At 35.2% G+C, this 23,259-nt stretch overlaps 1 protein-coding gene across 1 annotated transcript in view; it reads right to left on the reverse strand.

Moving 5' to 3' along the window:
* Positions 1-23,259, reverse strand: part of LOC150099906 (BRCA1-associated RING domain protein 1-like) — a 143,275-nt gene that overhangs the window by 18,838 nt on the left and 101,178 nt on the right. Inside the window, exon 9 of the mRNA XM_090403082.1 lies at positions 21,624-21,725. Coding sequence (XP_090259208.1) covers positions 21,624-21,725 — 102 coding nt within the window. The remainder of the gene's footprint in view (positions 1-21,623; positions 21,726-23,259) is intronic.

A 23,259-nucleotide genomic window follows, 5' to 3' on the forward strand; every position in this document is an offset into this window, starting at 1 on the left:
ATGAAATATATCAAGTCAAAATACAGGGCAAATTTATCTGATGAACATTAAAAATTGCTACTTCAAAATTTGAACCTGAGTTTAATAATATTTTAAAAACACAAACACAGTTACATCATTCACATTAATGGTTTTATTATAATTTATGATAAAAATAAGAGAATTTGCTGATAGTGTTTGTTGTCATTAATATATAATAATTTAATCTCACATACTCTGTAATCAGTTTTATCTGCTTTCAATAAAACTCATATCTAGTTCTAGACTTTTTTTTATTACTATGTCCCGCTGAACATTGCTGAAGTACCCAATATGGCCCTCACAGCAAAAGGTTTGGAGACCACTGCTCTAGAGCATCAAAAAATTCCTCCACTTCTACCTTAGTAGAACCTTCTGTGGAACCACAGGCACAAATAAGTCTCATTGTGCAATTCCCCATTCTGATATTTGCCCACATCACTCTACTTGAGACTGCCTGCCATTCAAGAAGATTAGCCTTGTATTTATTGTTGAATATTATAGCAACTCCTTTTCCTTGATTGTCATTGCCTGAATATAACATTTTGTATTTATTGTTCAGAAAGATCTCACCAGTTTTTGTCTTTTTTGTTTCAGTCACCTCTATTATGTCAATCTGGTACTTATCTAATTCCTCAACTAGCTCCAATTCTTTGCCATTCAGGTTCTTATGTTGATAGTACCAATCTTTAACTCTTGTGATGTTGAGTTGGGGTGTGCTTTCAAATTTGTTCCAGTAGCTGACTTTTCGCTGTTTTGCGCTGGTTCCTTGGTGAAAACAACGGGGGCCTTGTTTAACTGGGCAACGCCCCAGCCGGCATGAAATTTTGTCATGTTGTACCATTATTTGTATATTGGTTTAAGCCAATAAGAATACAATTTGATCGGCTAAATCCCAAGTTGCCAGCCATTCCTCATTTGTTCAGTATCCAGGTAGATACTCAACAGGGTGCACCACAAGAAGGTGAGAATTGGACATTAGATCAGAAGCCCTGGTTGGTTCTTTCTCCGCATTCATTTAAAGGCTGTGTGGAGGCCTCCTCTCAGTTTAAAATATAAAAAAATGAAACAAAAAAAACTGTGATTATACATATAAATTTCAACCAATTGGTATGGAATAGTTTCCAATAAAAGCTAAAAATTGCTTAAAGTCCTAATGTATGCTAGATACTAAGTAGGCTGAATATATGCCATTGAAATTCTTGGAATTTTTATGCCATCATTATTGTTGAGATCAGAGTGGTTAATCAGAATTTCTCAGACTTCTCTAAATTTTCTTTTATACCAGGTTTTTGCATGATGTAAAGAACAGGTACTTTTCCAATCAATTTAGTGTAGGGTGTTGAGAGCGTGATCTGAGAGGTCTGCTTCACCAAAATTGTTATATTTAATGTGTCTTTTGTGTTCTTTGTTACGTATAGGGATTGTATGTCCAGTTTCACCAATATAAGGTAAGTTACAGGTGCAGTAGATGCAATAACCTCCAGGATGTGCCAATGGGAGGAGAGGATCCTTAGAGGAGTTGAATATGTTTTTTAATTTTACAGGTGGTTTAAAAGTGGCATTGAGATTATAATGGTGTAGGATTCTATTGATTTTTTTCTGATAACCCTTTAATGTATGGGATGGCTATGGTTTTACTGTAATCTATATTCTTTTTTGATGAAGTTTCATGAAGAACTTTATTAATAGTATTTTTGTTATAGCCATTATTTATAAATGTGTTGCTAATAATCTTTAATTCCTGTTTAAGAGTTTGTTGATTAGAGCAAATTGTTATAGCTCTGTTTTTAAGGGTGTTAATGACTCCAAAGTTTAGCAATGGGTGGTGATAGCATTTAAGGCACTCTTCTTCTTCACCTGAGAGCAGGCATCGGAGAAGATCATCATCCAAGGAAAGTTCCAGAAGCTTCAGATTAAGTTAAAGTCCTAATCGGAAACCCGATTCAGATGAGAAAATAGATAAAGCTCAACTTTTAGATATTGCTCGTAAAAATGTCCTTGAGATGATAGCACATGGAACTTTGTCAAAAGTTGGTGTGGAACCAATAAAGCAAGAAGAACTATTAGTCCTTAAAACAGACGGAAAATCTGTTGAAGAACTTACAGGTAATTAGGAGATTTTATCAAATTTGTAATAACTATGTTGTATGTTTGCCAGCAATTTTTTTCTAATCTTATGGATTTTTAACTGTATTACTTGTGATTTTAAGATAATTAAAGTGAACTTTATTCATAGGTATATCTGTTTTGAAAAAAGAAAAACAAAAGCTGATTAATACACACACAGCAATCTCTCAGTTATCTGACCTTCAATTAACCAAATCTTGAATGGGCTGGTGGCAAAATAATCTGAAGGCTAGAAACAGAGGAAAAAGTGCTGTAAAAGGAATCAGAGATGATAAAGATAACATGAAAACTAAAGATAAAAATATTCTAGATGTTTGGAGTAATTACTTTGAAAGACTGCTAAATAAAACAAGCAGTGTTTGGTAGAAAACTCCCAACAGGAATGCAGTCAGGAATACATATCCACACTTGAAGTAGAAAAAGTCATCAAAAACCTGAAATGTAGAAAGGCAGCTTGAGTAGGTAAAATTCAATCATAAATTTTGCATGTGAAGTCATTAGCCTCTATATATGAGTTGCCCAGTCCTGAAATTACTTCAGGTGCAAAAACTTTGTTTGCTTACACTTGGATAAAGGATTAAACCAAGAATATAATTTCTTGGCATCTTAAATTTATAATATAACCAAGTGGAAAAACTTCCAACATCGATTTATATTCAAGTTTTGTTGATCTGGAAAAGGCATATGACAAGGTGCCAAGAGGAAAGCTCTTCGAAATGCTACAGTTATGTGGTGTAAACGGGACATTATATCAAGCAATATGTGGTCGCTGTTTAAACTAAGTCAGCAGTTAGGCTTGAAGGAAGTGCAGGAAGATGGATTGAGGGTAAAATCGTGTGCAGCAAGGGTGACATTATCTCCACTGTTATTCGTTATCTGTGTGGATCATATTATGAAAGAATGTGGTATTAAATCTGATATAAAAATTGATGATAATTATTAATTGTAACTCTTTACTTTATGCAGATGATGTTATACTTCTGAATTAATCCAGTACAAGTGTGCAAGATTCCCTGAGACATTGAAATTAGCAGAAACATTGAAAACACCAATTTCCTGAATAGAGAACCTACATAACAAGTAAAACGTTTCAGCTATTTAAGCACAATGTTTAGTGAAGATGGTAAATTAAATGGAAATAGACAACAGAATTAGTAAAGCTGGTATGGTAAGAATTTGGCTGAATAAATTTATATGGAATAAAAAAACAAATTAAACAAAACACTAAATTAGTTGTATACAAGACAGTGTTCAAACCAATTTTAACTGATGGATCTGAGAGCTAGGTTAGAAATAAAACACTTGATTGACTTAGAGATCTCTAAATGAGAGTTCTAAGAAAGATTAGTGGAGGTAACAGAAAGCATCAATGACAATATTGTTAAAAATGAGGATATTGGGAGAGAACTTGCCATTGTAAGCATTCAGGAATATTAGTAGAGCTAATCTCAAGTGGTATAGTCACTTAAATACAATAGGAGAGGAAAGATAGCAAAATAAGTATTCTTTGGCAGGAAAAAGACCTAGAGGAAGACTAAGATGTAGATGGATTGATATGTATAAAGTGCCTTAAAAGATAAGATCTGATAACTTTGTGTCTTGACAGATAACAGATTAATTTGGAAGAAAATTTTTGATCGGCAGTTGGTAATGGTGTAACTTTTTTTATGTAGTGCTGTCGTAATCATCCTATACACCCCTTCTGGGTACATATCAGGAATTTGATGATGATGAATTGGTGATATGAGTTAGCATGTGTGTGTGTGTGTGTGTGTGTGTGTGTGTGTGTGTATATATATATATATCATCATCATCCACTTGGTAACTGGTTGAGTCCACTAAGAAGAAAGGTTCTCAGTTATCACGATCTTTGGCCATCTCGGTCATGACTCTGTAGCTAGGCAGATGGGAATGTTCTTTCAGCAACTTTATTCAAGTACTTCTTGGTCTGCCTCTAGGTCTTTTACCTCCTATATATCTATTCAAAGCTAAATATGGCAATTTATGAGGGGCCATTCTCTGAATGTGACCAAATTATATTGTCCAGTATGTATCGGTTTGCAGTAAACCGTTTGCGGGAAGACATGTGACCAGTGTATCCAGGAAGGCAGCAAGTTCTGATTTTCAATTTCGATAGTAAATTGCATGGCTGAGGAATGTGTTTCAAGTTTGTTGACCGTGTGGCCAGATAACGAGAACATCGTCAATGCATTTAAGCGACACTGTAGGTTTTAAAGTAAAGGAATCAAAAGCACTTTGCTTAAAAGCTTCCATACAAAAGTTAGCAATTGGGGGGGATAGTGGTGAGCCCATGGCTGTAGGTAAAATTTATTTTGCCACACGAAGTAACTGAAACGTAGTAGTACGTCGACAAAGAGGGCCATGTCGGGCGGAAATTTGTTCTGTAGGAGAAGAATTGTGTCACTGATTGAGACATTTGTGAAAAGGGCAGAAACATCAAAACTGACAAATAAATCATCTTTGCCAAGTGTTATTTTTAATTTTGTTTATAAAGTGTTGTGAGTTCTTTATATAGGAGGGGGAATGACCTACCAACTCCTTGAGTGTTGACGCTAATTTCTTGGCTAGGCGATAATTAGGGCTGTCTATTCTCCCTCAACTATCGGCTGAAGTGGAACATTTTGTTTGTGCACTTTAGGAACACCATATATTCTGGGAGAACAGGTGTAATGGAGTATAAGTTTTTTAACAGTGTCTGACAGCCAAGAAGTGAGGAATTAAGTAATTTCTCAGTTTTTTCTTTATTCTGTTAGTTGGATTATAGTTTACAAGCTGACAGGTACTGTTATCGGAGATGACTGATGGACGCGAGTTGATCTGTCAAGGATGACAGTGGCATTACCTTTGTCCAATTTTGTTATAATTATATCTTGATTAGCTTTTAATGACTTGATTGCCACTAGTTTTTGTAAGATTGTTATATAATGGCCCCTCATACATTGCCATATTTAGCTCTGAATGGATATATAGGAGGTAAAAGACCTAGAGGCAGACCAAGAAGTACTCGAATAAAGTTGCTGAAAGAACATTCCCATCTGCCTAGCTACAGGGTCATGACTGAGATGGCCAAAGATCATGATAACTGGAGAACGTTTCTTCTTAGTGGACTCAACCTGTTACCAAGTGGATGAGATGATGATATATATATATATATATATATACACACACACATACACTGTCGGTGCCAGGTTAATATGTACCCTAGGCAAAGTTTACAAGTGTGCTCCTTATTTCACAAGTGCACCCCTTATTTCATAAACTAAAATGTTTCTAATTGACATTAAACAAAATAAAATTGTCTTTCGGGTTAAATTAATAGGGCTTTTTTTAATTTTCTTTTTTAATTAATTTGAAAATTTTCTGTTATAATTCATTTACAAAAAAAGTTATAAAATACCGAAATTTAATATTTTAAAATGTTAACGTTTTAAAATATTTATCTTAACTGAATTTTAAATAGCGGTAAGTTCAAATCATTTAGGTAAGGAACAAAAAAGAACTAAGAGTTAAATAGTAAAATAGTGTGATGTGTGAGGGATAAGGAAAAAGAATCATATATCACTATTTAATTTTGATATTTTAGTAAAGTATGAATAAAGCATAGCTTGAAGTTTTGCACTCCTTTATGGCTTGCACCCTAGGTGGTTGCCTAGTTTGCCTAAATTGTAGCGCCGGTCCTGTATGTATGTATATATATATGTGTATGTGTGTGTGTGTGTGTGTGTGTGTGTGTGTGTGTGTATACACACACACACACACACACACATGCTATCTCATATATATGCCAATATATACATGCTAACTCATATCACCATCCATCGCAAAACTTTGGAGTCGTTAACGCTTAAAAACAGAGCTATAACAATTTGCTCTAATCAACAAACTCATAAACAAGAATTAGCAACACATTTATAAATAATGGCTATAACAAAAATACTATTAATAAAGTTCTTCATAAAACTTCATCAAAAAAGAATATAGATTACAGTAAAATCATAGCCATCTCATACATTAAAGGGTTATCAGAAAAAAAAAAATCAATAGACGCCTACACCATTATTATCTCAATGTCACTTTTAAACCACCTGTAAAATTAAAAAAACATTCAACTCCTCTAAGGATCCTCTCCTCCCATTGGCACATCCTGGAGGTTATTGCATCTACTGCACCTGTAACTTACCTTATATTGGTGAAACTGGACGTACAATCCCTATACGTAACAAAGAACACAAAAGACACATTAAATATAACAAGTTTGGTGAAGCAGGCCTCTCAGATCACACTCTCAACACCCTACACCAAATTGATTGGAAAAGTACCTGCTCTTTACATCATACAAAAACCTGATATGAAAGAAAATTTAAAGAAGCCTGAGAAATTCTGATTAACCACACTAATCTCAACAATAATGGTGGCATAAAAATTCCAAGAATTTCGATGGCACATATTCAGCCTACTTAGTATCTCGCATACTTTAGGACTTTAAGCAATTTTCAGCTTTTATTGGAAACTATTCCATACCAACTGGTTGAAATTTATATGTATAATTACAGTTTTTTATTTTATTTATTTATTTTTTAATTTATTACGCATACACACATACACATAAACATGTTGCTCTCCAGCCGAATTTAAGTTTGTAACCTAGTATAATAATAATAATAGGACTCTAGCTTTGATGTAGTAAAGGCTTTTTTTTTTCAAATTTTTCAAATTTTTTTTTTTTTACCAGAGGTCAGGCCAATATTTGTTGTAATAATTGGTCAGTAATTTTAGCAAATCATGCCGATTTTAGTACAGCTTGTTTCTCTGTGTGTGTGTGTATATATATATATATGCGTGCGTGTGTGTGTGCGTATGCTCAAGATGATGACCTTGATATGAAGGTTGAAACATCGAGTGCTCATTTTGGTTTATATTAAACTAAAGTTTTGCTCTGACACGGTAGTTGTCTCCATAATTTTCCATGTATTCTGATCACCGTGTAAGCATGAAAGAAAGGATTTTCTTATTTCAAATTAATGTATAACATTTGCTTTTTAAAGTATTATTTTCAAAATTTATAGTTACAGCACTGCATGTTTTCTACAAAAATGTCAAATGGAAAAAAGAGGCAATCAATTCAATTAGCATTCCTTCCCCCCTCTCTTATCTCTAGAAATACAGTTGCACTTACATTTATTTTATGTGTGTGCTGAATTGTTTACATAAGTATGGTTTTCATTCTTATTTTCCTTGAGTACACACATCAGAAATAAACACTGTATAGTCTTTTCACTGTCACAGTCTTTTCTTTTATAAAATGATTTGATATTTCTTTTTAAAATCACCAATATATTTATCATATTTCAGTCTCAATAAAGTCATACTTCATCAGGTTTGAAAAAGCATGTGTTGCATAAAGCTTCAATTCTTTATTCCTCAGGTGATTTCCAAATATAGGGTAAGCCTTGCTCATTTTTTTAGGATTAGCCAGGCTTTTCCTCTTTTCTTAGATTTCCAAAAAAAAAAAAAAAAAAGTATTTTCTTTCTTGGGGTTAAGGAGTAGATGTAAAAGAAAAAAAATTTCCCTTACTGCATTTCATGCTAATAATGAATTTATTTTGTTTTGCCTGAACCAGTATAGTGTGGTAGCATGTGGGAGATTTTACAGTTTCATTGAATTGTAAATAAAAATTTGACTTAGGATTTATTTTATGCACTGTTTTAAAAAAGACTGCAATCTGGTAGTCTCCAAAATCTTACACATCAATTTACTTACTAAGAGCTCACTTAACATTCATAACTGACACCATACACAAATTATGTAGTCATTAATAAGTTAATGATACATACAACAACTATTTATTATTGGTTATTTTTCACAAAACAAACTACTCCTTACTTTTTTCAAAAACAAAACCCTTTCAGATTTGCACATATATAGATAAATTTTATAGGATGATGTTCATTCCCTACCAGAGTAATTTATTGTACCATCAATAATGTCACAGCTGTAAATTATTATTATTATGATTATTATGGGCTACTCCAAGGAGGCCTAAACATGTCAAGAGCTATCCAACATTTGTGCAGTATCTATCATACTTTGCTTTGAACTCATTCACAGTCATGGCACCCACAACAGACTCTGGCAACCTATTCTACTCATTCACTATTCAAGCATAAAACCTGGTTCTAAACACCCTTGCTAACTACACTCTTACTCAATTTCCATGGATAGCCCCTAATTCTCTCACCACCAGACCTGTTATGAAAAATTTTCTCTGAATTAATCTTGTAAAAACTCCTCAGTAATTTGAATGTCTCAATCACACCACCCCTTCTCTGCCTATCAACCAGTTTCTGTAACACACAAATCTTCACCCTGTTCTCATAAGGTTCATTACATAGACCTGCTACCATCTTGGTCACTTGCTTATGGATCCTCTCCACCTCCTCCTCATCGCCAAGAAACTCTGGCACCCAGATCTGAATGCAGTAGTCAAGATTGGGGGGGGGTCTTATCAAGGCTCAATAAAGAGGAACAATAGCCTACTTGTCTCTGCTCATCAAAATATTCTTCAGTAATCAAGTAATCGGATGAGCTGCTTTAGCTATGTGCCCCCTAAACTTTAACTCCCTATCCAGTAACCCTCCCAAGTTTCTGGCTTCACCAATTTCTTGGAGTACAATTCCACCAATGTGGTATACAACTGATAATCTTTTCATCCGAAAATGCATAACCTTACACTTTGCCACATTAAACTGACATCCATTCTCCTTTGCTCAGTCTGCCAATCTATCCAAATAATCAAGCAAAATTTTGAAATCATCTGTGTTAACTATCTCTACTCAATTTTGCATGAATGGCAAATAAATGAACAGTTCCTCTCAGACCTTTTCCTATATTGTTAATGTACAAATTAAACAGTAGCGGTCACAGAACAGAACCTTGTGGCATGCCACTAGTCACGGGCCTTCTTTTGGACTCTACTCCTGAACTACTCTCTTATATCTCTCCATCAACCACCCACCTATCCATCTCACCAACCCTATATCCATTCCCATGTGCTACAGTTTACTGATTAGAATTCCGTGTAGTGTGTTGTCAAAGGACTTTGACAAGTCCAGCAGTATCACTGTAAACCCATTACCTTTATCCAACTTAGCCTGCTTGGTGTCGCACTGATTAGATCGTCGGCTTGTCGAGAGCTCCTGAAAAGATTAGTAGTATTTTGTGTTAACATTAGATATTTTACTAGAATTTTAAGTAGTATTGTTTGCTTTTTGTTTCTTGGTGTGTCTGTGCAATTTTTGCATGTTTTCTGTTATTTTAATTATTATTTTTAAGAAAAGATAGCATACACATGGCACCGATAAAGAAAAAAATGGCGGCCAGGTCGCCATGTTTGTTTAAGAGTTTTGATGTAAACGATTTTATGCAATGTGCTGTCTGTGAGATGTATGCCTTGCGAAGAGCGGTGGGAGTCTGGTTAGAAAGTGATAGTGGAGTTAATATGTGTAGAAAGTGTAAAGAGAATGAGGACTTCAAGCGTGTTTCGTGTGTCGAGAGTGATATCGTTAACGATAGTCAGAATGTAGAAAATGGCGGTGTGCTAGAGAATTGCGTGGTAGTGCCAGATAGGTGTGAGAGCGTCGCTGAAAGTGTAAATGAAGGTAGAAACACAGAAAGAATGGATGATTTGATCGATAATGAAAATGGTGAGATAAATGCGAGTAGTGAAATTGCCTGTTTGAATGGTGCGATACACAGAGCTAAAAGACAACTGGAGCGTATGGAAAAACGTGTGTTGAACGTACCGACAAATAACCGGCGGAAGTCTGTGATGGCAAATAATAGAATGTTCGTAAACGTCAATAAAATGAAGGAGCGAGTGCTGTATGGGGATTCGTTATTAAGAGGCGTAATAATTGAGAGTTTAACGAAGTTGTACCAGCCGGGTGCGAACATAAAGGACGTCAGCAAATCTATTCGACTGCAAAAACAGAGGGTGAAAGAGATGATAATCGTGGCAGGAACGAATGATTTGAAAGAGGACAAAATGGAAATGATAGAGGATGTGAGGGAGTTGTTTGAGGTAGCAAAAGAGAAGAGTGAGAGAGTTAGGATGGTGAGTATCTTACCACGGTATGACAGCGAAGTGTTTAGAAGGAGGGCCATAATTGCCAATGACTTTATGCGTGGGTTATGCATGGAGAGTGGTGTGGATGTGTGGAGTGAGTTCGATGGGCGAAAGGACTTATATAAGATGGATGGGTTACATTTGAATGGAGTTGGTGTACGGAGACTTGAAAGAGTGTTGATGAATGATGTGGAAGTGGATGTACAGACTCAGGGAAACTAGATTTATTAAGAGAGGGGGAGTAGATATGCAGACTTTAGGGGGGCAGTTAAGTGTATGAATGAGTATATTATGCCCGAGCGAGTACGACGGACAACAAATCAGAATGGGATAGTTAGTATAAGGCATCAAAGTAGGGATGGGACAAATGGGCTTCTGCGATTCATGTACACTAATGGCAGGAGTATTAGGAACAAGAAGAGTTTTTGGCCATGGTTGGCACTTCCAGGTCACAGGTTGTCAGTATTAGTGAAACATGGCTGACAGAAGATGATAAAGCTAGTGGGATTGAATGCGACGGGTATAGTGTGTTCAGGAGTGACAGGGTGAATAAAAAGGGGGGAGGAGTGTTATTGATGATAGCTGATGAGCTTCAGCCAAGGAGTATAGAAGTTGAACTGCAGGATGGGGAAAAAAGCACATTTGAGGCTGTTTGGTGTGAGATAGAATCTAGCAGAACAAAATATACAATTGGGTGCTGCTATAGACCAGGTGATGGAGTGGATGGTGGGGATAGTATGCATAAGTAAATAGAAGAAATGAGTGGAAGGAGGGTAATTATTATGAGTGATTTCAATTATGGTAACATTGACTGGAAAGAGGAGAGGGCACATGGGAGGAAGGAATTGGATTTTATGCCGTTATTAAGGGACAACTATCTACGGCAACATGTATTGGAAAATACCAGGGGGCAGAGAGTGCTGGACCTAGTAATTGCAACTGAGAATGTGGCTGTAACGAACATGACCATGTTGCCACCAATTGGTGAGAGTGACCATAAGGTCATGACTTGGGAGGTGGCTAAAGGAGTCGAATTTACAATTAAGACAGGGTACATGTGGAATTACCGGGCTGGTAAGTATGACAAGCTTAGGTGTGTGCTTGGCTCAATGCCATGGCATGTAAAACTGCAAGGGCTAGATGTTGATAGTGCATGGGAGGTGGTTAAGAACTGTTTGCAGGAGGCAATGGTTGACTGTATACCAAGAGTCCGAATAATAAATCAAGTAGGAGTTAAATGGATGAATAACACTATTAAGCTTGAGCTGCAAAAAAAGAAACAATTGTGGCGGGAATTTAAGGAGAAGGGTGACCATCAGGCGCAGGAACAGTATAAAGCTCAGGCCAGGATGGTAACAAGAGTGGTAAGAAAAGCAAAAGCAGATTACGAAAGGAAATTGGCCACGCAGGCTAAAGAGAATCCCAAACAGTTTTTTCAATATGTTGCAAGTAAAAGGAAAAATGCTCATGGTAGAATGATCTTAAAAAATGCTGAGGGTAGGGAGGTAACCGAATCAGTCGATATTGTGGAATTACTGAGCGAGCACTTTGCAAGAGTATATCATCCAGGTGGTGACTTTGCAGGAATGGAAGAACCAACAGTGTATACTGGAATTGTGATGAATGAAGTAGAGGTAACAAGTCTATTATAGAACCTCAATGTCAATACATCTGTGGGATTGGATGGTATACCAGCTCGTGTCGTACGTGAAGCAGCCAAAGAATTGTCAGTGCCCTTGACCATTTTGTTTAATTTGAGCCTCAGGACTGGGTCAGTCCCAAGGGGGTGGAAAGAGGGGAAAATAGTTCCACTGCACAAAGGTGGTTCCAAGGCTGCTGTTGAAAATTACCGGCCAATCAGCATAACAGGAATCATTATCACGGTCTTAGAGAAAAATACAAGATTGGATAGAAGAAAATGGGATACTGTATCGGGGACAGCATGGTTTTGTGAAGGGTAGGTCATGCCTCAGTAACTTGCTCACGTATTATAACACAGTGATGGCTGAACTGGATAAGGGTAATGGGTTTACAGTGATTCTACTGGACCTTGCTAAGGCCTTTGACAGGATACCACATGGAATTCTAATCAGTAAATTGCAGCATATGGGAATGGACATAGGGTTGGTGAGATGGATAGGAGGGTGGTTGACGGAGAGATATCAGAGAGTGGTTTACTCAGGAGTAGAGTCCACAAGACGGCCTGTGACTAGTGGTGTGCCACAAGGATCTGTTCTTGGACCACTGCTGTTTAATTTGTTCATAAATGATATAGGAAAGGATCTGAGAGGAACAGTTCATTTGTTTGCGGATGATGCGAAGTTGGGTAGGGCAATAGTGAATGCAGATGACGTCAAAATTTTGCAGGATGATTTGGATAGATTGGAGATCTGGGCTAAGGAGAATGGATGTCAATTTAATGTGGCAAAATGTAAGGTTATGCATTTTGGTGTGAAAAGATTGGCAGCAGTTTACTGCATTGGTGGAACCGTGCTCCAGGAAATTGATGAGGCACGAGATTTAGGAGTGTTGGTGGATAAGGAATTGAAATTTAGGGGACACATTGCAAAAGTGGCCAAATCAGCTCATCAAATCACTTGGTTGCTGAAGAATATGTTGACAAGCAGAGACAAGCAGGTTATTGTTCCTCTGTATCGAGCCTTGATAAGACCCCATCTCGACTACTGTGCTCAGATTTGGTCACCTAGGTTTCTTCTTGATGGGGAGGAGGTGGAGAGGATCCAGAGGAGAGTGACCAAGATGATAGCAGGTCTGTGGAATGAACCATATGAGAACAGGTTGACGATTTGTGGGTTGCAAAAATTGGTTGATAGGCGGAGGAGGGGAGATATGATTGAGACATTCAAATTACTGAAGGGTTTCTATAAAATTAATTCAGAAGATATTTTTGAGAACAGGGCTGGTTGTGGGAGGACTAGGGGACATCCATGGAAACTGGGCAAAAGTGTGGTTAGTAAAGGTGTTAGAGCTGGGTTCTTTACTTTTAGAGTAGTGAATGAGTGGAATGAACTCCCTGAGTCTGTGGTGGATGCTGTGACAGTGAATGAGTTTAAGGCGAGGTATGATAGATACTGTATGAATGTCGAATAGTTGTGATGAATATGATTTGGGGCCTCCCTCGATGAGTCTAATGACTCCCTGGAGTTGCCTGTAATAATAGTAATAGTAATAAAGTCACTATAGTATAAAATGTGAGCAAGTTATTGAGGCATGACCCACCCTACACAATACCATGCTGCCCCCAATTCAGTATCCTATTTCCATCTACCCATTCCTGTATTTTGCTCTTGACCAACTTCTTCAATACTCTGACAACAACTCCTGATATGCTGATTGGTAGGTAATTTTCTACATCAGTCTTGAAGTCTCCTTTATGCAACAGACCACCCCCCCTCAAGACTAATCCAGAGCTGAGACTTAGATTAAACAATATGGTCAACGGCACTGACAATTCTCTCACCGCTTTACGTAAAGCTCGGGCTGGTATACCATCCAATCCCACAGCTGTATTCACATTAAGGTTCTGTAATATGCTATGCAACTCCATTTTATTTACCTCACTTCCCATATAAGGTTTTGGCTCTCTTGTTCCTGCAATATCACCACCTGGATGATGTACTCTTGCAACGTGTTCACTTAGTAATTCTATTATTTCAACTGATCCAGCTACCTCCCTACCATCAGCATTCATTAAAATCATTCTGCCATATACATTCTTACTTTTACTTGCAGCATATCAAAAGAACTGTTTGGGATTATCTTTAGCCTGCATTACTAAACTTCCTTTTATACTCTGCATTTGCCCTTACCACACTAGTTACATTTCTGGCCTGTGCCTGTAGGTTACCTTTCTTCTTAAATTCTCTCTAAAATTGTTTCTTTTTTTTGCAGCTCCAGCTTAATGATGATATTCATCCATTTATCTCCCACTTGATTTATTCTAGGTATATATACAGTCTGCCATTACCTCCCTCAAACACTTCCTTTACCACTTTCCATGCACTATCAACATCCAGCCCTTGCAGTTTTACATGCCATGGCACGATCCAAACATCTCCTAAGCTTGTCATACTTACCAGCCCTGTAATTCCACATTTACCCTGTCTTAATTGGAAATTCCACACATTTAGCCATCTCCCAGGCCAAGACCATGTGATCACTCTCACCAGCTGGTGCCAACATGGTCACATTCATTATAGACAAATTCTTAGATGCAATTACTAGACTGAGCACTCTCGAATCCCTAGTATATGCCATCACATGCTGTCTCAGGTAATTATCCCTTAGTAACTGCATGAATTCCATTTCCTTCCTTCCACGTGTCCTCTCCTCCTTCTCATCTATGTTCCCACAGTTGAAATCCCCCATAATAATTACTTGTCCTGCACTAATTGAATCTATTTGCCAATGTATACTTCCTGCATTTGAACTTCTATCAATAACACTCTCCCCCCATTCTTTTCTCTCTATCCTCCATGAATGCACTATACCCTTCACATTCTATCCCACTAACTGTCTCATTTCTGTTAGCTATGTCTGATTAATGCCAATAATCTTTGGCTAGGATGAATTAACCAATGCCAAAAATTCCTTTTACTTGTTCTGAATGCTCCTGGCATTAGTGTACATAAAGTGGAAAAGCCTCTTAGGCCCACCACTATCCTGATGCTTTATATTACTTATTGGATATTTATTTGACTATAACAAACCTAGTTACATTTGTGACTCTTCCTTCCCTTAGATATGCATGTCTAAGCAATGCAGATTAAAATATCATTTCGTAACATTTAAATTTAAAAATACAGAGAATTAAAAATTTTTTGTTAATTATCAGTGAATTATATAACCAGACAGCAAAAAGTCTTTTCCCTTCTAACATAACTCTGATTTCTCTAGCAAGTACATAAATCATTTGCCTGAGAGATGGCAAACCAGAAGTACAAGATGATTTTGTCACATCCTGCCCAATGGAATGAATGACACAATATGTGTCATGATAATAGCAAATGTGTTAAATGACAAACTGACCATCAGTTTTCAATTTTTAATCATCTTAAGTTATTTAACTTAATAAGTTCCTCTTACACAACTGGAATCATAGCAACTTCCATTCCATTTCTATTGTTGTCAAAGAATACAGCTATAGATTCCCTATATTAAAAAAAAAAATACCATACTGCACAGACTTCCATTAAACATTTTCCAAATTAATTCTTTTAAGGATATTCAAAATTTCCTAATTATCTATCTTGAAAAAGAAATAGTATTGCCAAGAATACAATTTTTGCTTTAAGAACGTCAGAAGAACATTGCCAAGATATTTAAATTTTATAATACATAAAAAGTCAAAAACGTTTTTCTTGCAGTATGAATGATCATGAATTGTTAAAACCACCAACTGTATTTAAAAATGAAATTGGTGTCCTACATGTTTCAACCTATTTTAATGGCTTTTGGATTTTTAATGCTGTCCTTCAATACCAAATTTGTTACAGTACTTACACAGTTTAGCTAGTCTTGAAGTCTTGTACTGGAGTTATTTAATAACATGACACTATCTGCATAAAGTGAACAGCTGAGTTTAATGGCTTCAAATTTTGATATTAGGTTTAATACTACTTTCTTTCATAATACAATCCATATAGATGATGAATAACAATGGAAACAGAGTGCACATTTGTCTTTTTATACCTGATTTTGCAACAAGCCATCTTTCTGTACATACTTCTATAGAGAAGTTGAAGGGACCTAGGAATAGCAGACAGTTTGCAATAGTGAATTTTCTTTAGCTAGCATGGTGCCTGAGAGGCTTTGGTTGGGACTTTTTTTGATGGTTATACTGACCAAGCTTACTAGAACACTATGGATACTTAAGAATGTCTTTAGGTAATAGATGGATTGCCACTTGGTATAAGACCACCACCACTGTTACCCTACTTAACTGTGGGGGGGGAGCTGAAATAGTTTGAAAAATCTACGTTTGCTCTCTCTCTCTCTTTTCTTAAACAAGATTTCTGGATTACATAACCTTCTGCCTGCCCATGCTACCAATTTACAATAGGTTTACTTTTGTGGATGGGATTCACATTTACAAATAATTTCTACTATCTGTTGGCCAGATATTTTATTCTTAAATATGTCCATAATTCTGAATAAAAATTTGGAAATTCTGTTATATCTACTTATTTCCTGTTTTGCTAATATCTTTACTTAGATGTTTCAAAATTAATATCACTTTCAGTATAAGTTAAAGATACCAAGAAATTACATTCTTAGTTTAATCCTTTATTGAAGTCTAAGCAAAGTTTGTGCATGAAGTAACTTCATGACCAGGCTACTTGTATATAGAGGCTAATGACTTAACATCACTTGACTTAGTATCCCATGATGAAAAGCACATATTCTTACAGACATGTATATCATTATGAATTAAGGAAAGGGCCACTACCCAGACTGGTTTCGACCTTTAGTGAGGTCTCATCTGTAGGAGATTGTGATCCAGAAGTGATACCAAGGTTATGCAGGTTCCCACTGATGAGACCTCAATAAAGGTCTAGGTAGTGACCCTTCCCATAATGCATAATAATATAGTCTCTCTCTCTCCATCGACTATATTTTTGTGACAATATGTCGATATGTATTGCCAGTAATAAGCATGATGTCTTTAGTTGGAGAAAATACTATCCAAATGTTTCTTTCATTTGAGGTAATGCAGGCTCCCACTGATGAGCCCTCAATAAAGGTCGAAACCAGTCTGTGTAGAGATCCTTTCTATAATGCATAATAATATGTGTCCGTAAGGATATGTGCCTTGCATTACGGAATGCTAAGGCAAGTGATGTGAAGTCATTAGTCTCTATATACAAGTTGACATGAAGTTACTTCATGCACAAACTTTGTTTGCTTATACTTGGATAAAGTATTCGACCAAGAATATAATTTCTTGGCATCTTTAATTTATATTATAACCAAGTGAAAAAAAACTTTCAACATAATATCAATTTCTTTATAAGTTATTCCTCTCATGTTCCAATAGAGCAATACATATATATATATACTTTCTTTATTTTGTTTCAAGGTAATTTTTCCAAAGCTGTTATTATAATATCTCTGGATGTACCTTCTAAATTTAAACCCATAAAAGAAACATGTGAATGGTATTTTCTCCAACTAAAGACATCATGCTTATTACTGGCAATACATATAGACCTGTTGTCACAAAAAGACAGTCGATGGGGTGAGAGAGAGAGAGAGATAATATTTAACATTTAATATCTTGAGATATTAAAATTCTTTTTCTCTGCTCATGATGTAATTATCATAAATAAATCCACTAAAGTCTCAAAGACTCATTAAGCAAAGTGAATTTCTCTTGCAACAAGAGAAAGGAATCAAAATCAACAATAAATAGAACAAAATTCAAAGAGGCAGAAATACCAAAAATATCAACTCAATAATGAACTCATGAGTAACATGTTTTAACTATCTGATCAATTTATTTATATATATATTTTTAAAATCAAGGTTGGTGTGGTAGACAACTAAATAAATTTATATGGAATGAGATAGAATTCAGCAGCATGGATCTAAAAGTCAGATTAGAAACAAAACAGTTGATCAGCGATTGGATGTACAATATACTATTTTAATGCACTGTTTGATTTATTCAGATACCATTGTATTTATCTATACATAATAATACTTTGCAAATCACAGCTTATATGTTGTAATAACATTACTACAATAAACTTAACAGAGTAAGATATGAATAGGTAAAAGAACTTTGAAGGTAATATTTCTCTAGTGTAATAGCAGCATTTTCAGAGCTAACTCAATGACTCTTACAGATGTCAAGGAACAATAAAATTAAGTATATAATTATGCTGGAAATGTGATTATTGTTGTTAACAGTTTCTACAAGTTATTGTGTTAGTTGTGAAATATTAGTGTTACATTAGAGAAATCAACTTTAATAGACAAAAGGTTTTTTAATATGTGTTTTATCCCATTAATTTTAAAACAATGATACTATTTCTCTATTGTTGCAAAAGGCTAGGTACATTGTTGGTTGGCCTAGCTGTATGTATACTGCTGAAAGCTTGCAACTGAATTAAGAACAGTAGCAGTACATTGCTTCTGTTGTATTTTTTTCCAGTAACCTTTTTTTTTAAAAAAAATAATAATTTTCCAAACTCATGGAAAATTTAGGTTGCTTCATACAAAATACATAAAATAAATCTAACATATTTTAACTTCTAACTTTTCAAAGGAAAAAGGCAGCACTCCAAGTGCACAGATGCTATGTACATAGTTAAATTTCTCTAGCACTGTTGCCAAAAATACTCAATAAATACTAGAACAAAGTATATATACTGGAATAATAAATAATGGCACAACCTAAAATAATAGCTATAACAACTGGAAAAAACACTTCAAAGCAAATTATATTTGACAAAAAAATTATATTGTATTCTTGTTTAATCCTTTACCCCACAAAGTTGGGGCATTAAGTATCTTCATGACTAGGCTACTTGTATACTGAAGCTGTTGACTTCACATGATTGCCACAGTATATCATAATGCAAAAACATTATGGGAAGGATACTTCACATACAAACTTTTTTTTACATACACTTGGGCAAAGGATTACACAAGAATATAATTTACTTTATAATGAAGTGAAAAAAACTTTCAACAACTTCTGATCTGGAGTATTTTAATAATAAGGCGACACCTTAATAAGGTAACACCTTTTTACTACTTGTATACAGAAAATATGATTTCTGCATTGATTCAACCCTGTGTATACTCATGTTAGAATATAGAGGTGAAATAGCACTGAGAAAGGATTAAAAATATTAACTCTTCTTTATATCAGTCACTGAGACAGGAAGTTATATTCAAGATAAGTCATCAAAGCCAATAACAAATCCATTTTGTGGCACACTTTGCAAAGACAAGAGTAGTAAAGACCTGATTTATCCATTCACTAGCAGATATACCACTATTGCATTCACCTTCCTGAATTTCGTAACTTCTCTCAGTCTGGCCTATCTAATTTGTTGTTCCATTCTACTGGAGCAACAGATTTCATAGGTTAGAGAGAAATATTGTCTTTTGGAGATCATAAAAGGCTTTGGAGATAGATACCTACACCTTGTCATATGGAAGTTATAAGTTCATATATCTGAGGTGTGTGATGGCATTGTTATGGCTACATATAACAATCTGTAAATGACTCTTTTTTGATTAACTGTTAGGAATGAATTTGTTTTAAGAGAAAGTCAAATCGTTTTTCCTTTCTAATTACCATTTTCTTCTTAGATATCAGTAACTGTATATTTTTAGAGCTATTCATATCTGCTGCTGCTTTTCAATAATTAAAATGTCAAAATAAGAGCTATATTTCTTTACTATGTTCTGTTCTTAGTGGGACTTCAAGATGCTTAGTTTCTATACTACAAGATGTAGGCATCTGTCAGTATGAAAACTACAGTCTTTTACAATCCCCAAAAGACAGCATTCCTTTCTAGAAATATCCTGGTATTAATTAAATCTATATTGTTCCTGTGAAAGAAACAATAGATTACCTAGGTTAGACTGGAAGGAGTTACAAAATTCAGGAAGATAAGCAAGGTTATGATGCTGTCCCATAAACTGATGGATAACTCAGGCCTTATTGCTCATGTCTGAGCATTGCATCATAAAATGGATTTGATCATCAACTTCAATGCCTTAACCTGAAAATAATCTCCTATCTTTTGAAGGAGTCTAGCAGAGTAGTTCACTTGCATGGCAATCTAAACAAGAACCAGGGTCTCTACATGACATGTGGAAGTCATTCACCAATTCTCCCAGTACATTGTCAGATCTTTCCTACACATTTACAAGCTATGAAAAATAATGAATTGTACATAGCAAATGTGCCTTGCAAGTATGAGTTGACTCTCATCTGAACTGCTGTTTTCTCTAAAACAATTACAGTAAAACCCCTTTTTTTACACTTTTCAGGGGACTGATGGAAAAAAGTGTAAATAGCAGGAAATGTAAAAAAAAACATTTAAAAAAGCTAAAATATGACTTACTACTAGTATGCGAGTCTACCTACTCGATTACAAAATTTAATAACTGAAAATAAATGAATTTACAATTACAGTACTTACATTTTTAATATGAAAAGCCCAACGGCTATATTTTCTGGCGAAATTAATTAAATTAAGGGGATAAAAATCCCTTATTATAATGTACTACCAAGCGGTCACTCATGATTAGATCCGCCGATAGTTCTTCGGCATGAAATTCGTAGATCGTAGTTTTCGATCTTAGAGTTTCGCATACGGGCTGTAAAATAATAAGGGATTTTTATCCCCTTAATTTAGTACTTACATTTATCTATTTAAAAAATCTTTAATTGTTGATTGTTTTTGCTTTTTGTTTTTTATTTATTTATTTTTTTTTTTGACATAGCGCCAGAGTGCTTGACTTGAGTTCAATGCTTGACCTGTTTTTTACTATCATGTTCAAACTGGACACGGAGAGTTCAAGATCTTTTGCTAAATGCATACGTGTTCCGGCATGCCAATCTACATCGCAGAATTGCCATCTTTTCTTCTACTGAAATACATTTACTGCCTTTTTTCTCCATGTTACTAACATGGATAATCCACCACCGCAACTTGAAAGCAACTTTCACATGCTAAATTACGTAGCAGAAATTCTGCAATATCAATTCGTACTGTGATTGAAAAATCACGGTATCGTTCATCACTACATTACTGCTGCAAGCGTGCAGGTCACTGTGATGGTGGAAGCGAAACTATAGCCAAAAGCAATGCAATCTGGGAACAGAAATGCGCAGATTTCCGCAGAAATCGATTCGAAAATCAGTATTGCCACCCGAGAAAAAAATGCAAATCATGGGAAATAACGTCTACATCAAGTTATTAATGGTGGGAAAACAATACATCGTAAGAATAGGCCTTAAGACGGGACCAACGGAAAATGACGTAAATGGCAGGAAAACATAAATTGCGGGAACATAAAAACGGAGTTTTACTGTATCTTCTATAAGTCTGTAGATATCCGACATAGATACATATCCAGCATTATCAGATAATTGACAGAAAAACATTTAGCTGTTATTTAAATAAAAACATTCATTCACATTTAAACCTTTCATTTAATAATTTTTGTTATATATTTTTATCATCCTTTAAAAATAATAAAATTTGAATTGCTCACAAGAACCAAATCAGATAAAACTAAGTGTATTAACAGATTGCAAAAAGATTTTGGGGTCCCACTTACACTGAAAGTTGATTATCCATTTTCCGTATAAAATACCAAACAAGAATTTTAGAGTACGGTGACACTGTCCTTGCCCATCACAAACCGTGACAACATGAGTTACTGCAATAGAAGAAAAACGATATATATAAACACACGCATCAAAAAATACAAATATATATTTCAATGGGTTTATTTATATACTGAATGCAACTTGATTAGATAGTATGAGGAATGCACATTTCAGAAACAGGATAGAAGAAATGGCAGGAAATAAAGTGTTCTGTTGTCCACTGACACAGAACAATTTATGTATGGTTCCTGCCATACATAAACAAATAAAATGAGAGAAATAAAGGAAGTGGAATGAAGGAAAACAAAGAAAATAGAAGGAAATCATACAATGACAACAAAATAACCTAAAATGCAAAAATGCAAATAATAACGGAAGACATAAGAAAGAAGAAACTAGAATTAATTTGTGAAATTTGTGTGGGTAACAGTTTGTTTCATGTTTTAAAGAGTCTTTATTCATAAGGTAAAAAGCTATTCTGATTTAGAATTTTTGATTTTTTTTTTTTTTTTTTTGGCTAAATTTGTAATTTTAATGTATAGTCTGTATATATTTAGTTCATTATTAAGATTTCAGGGCCATGACATTTCAATTTAAACATTAATTCTGCATTTTCATTTTTATAATCTGTACTCTTCTAGTTCTTTCTTATGTCTCCCTTAGCATTTGCATTTGTAATTTTCACGTATTCTTTTGTATATGTTTGGTTCCTGCCAATCCTTTGTATTCCATCGTGGATGTATGATTATTATTATTAGACACCTCCAAGAAGTCCAAGGACTCATAAAAGGAAGGCACCTGGCTCTACAACTTTGTCACTGCCACTCAATCCACCAACTGACCACAACTACACCAACACCATCTCCTGCTGACCACCACTAGTATTTCCAAGGACAATCACAAGCATCCATGCCCATGGCAGGATTTGAACCTACAGCCTTTTTTTGGCTGGAGAGGGGGATACGCTAACCAATTTCTCCACATTTCCTTTGTTCTATTTTCTGCAATTCCTGTCCTATCATACATGAACAGGAATAACGTGTGTAATTTCTTTCATTTCTTGACAAATTTTTCTCTCTTTGTATTCTTATATTGTTAGATAGAAACTGATTCTTGCTCCAGGAGAACAAATCAATACTAGGTATAATGAATTGTCTAGAGTACAAAAAACATTTACTGTATACTTGAAAGATGAGATCACAAATGTCAGAGGTTATGATCATCACGTATTCTATTATGCACGTGAAAAATTTGTGGTATTCAATATTGGAGAAAATCAAGAAGTTCAGAATAATTGGCAGGAAAAAGTGCCAGAGAAGATTCTAAGTCAAGTCCTTTCTGATATGCATATCAGAGCAAATATACACAAATATAAATGTCTTTTAAACACAATTAAAGTGTGTGATTGAGAAAAAGAAGATGACTGGTGAATGTAGCTGAGGGCTGAGTTTGTTATAAAAAATAGGTATAGCTAGAACTAAGTCACATATTTGTGAAGTGGGGTGAATGGTTTGCTTTTTTTTTTTTCTTTCCAGAAATAATCTTTTGCATTTTTATTTGTAATCATTTTACTTTCATGATTGT

The sequence above is a fragment of the Typopeltis vanoorti genome, chromosome 13, assembly GCF_054136105.1.
Source record: "Typopeltis vanoorti isolate ZY-2024b chromosome 13, IOZ_Tvanoo_1.0, whole genome shotgun sequence".
NCBI classification, from domain to species: domain Eukaryota; kingdom Metazoa; phylum Arthropoda; class Arachnida; order Uropygi; family Thelyphonidae; genus Typopeltis; species Typopeltis vanoorti.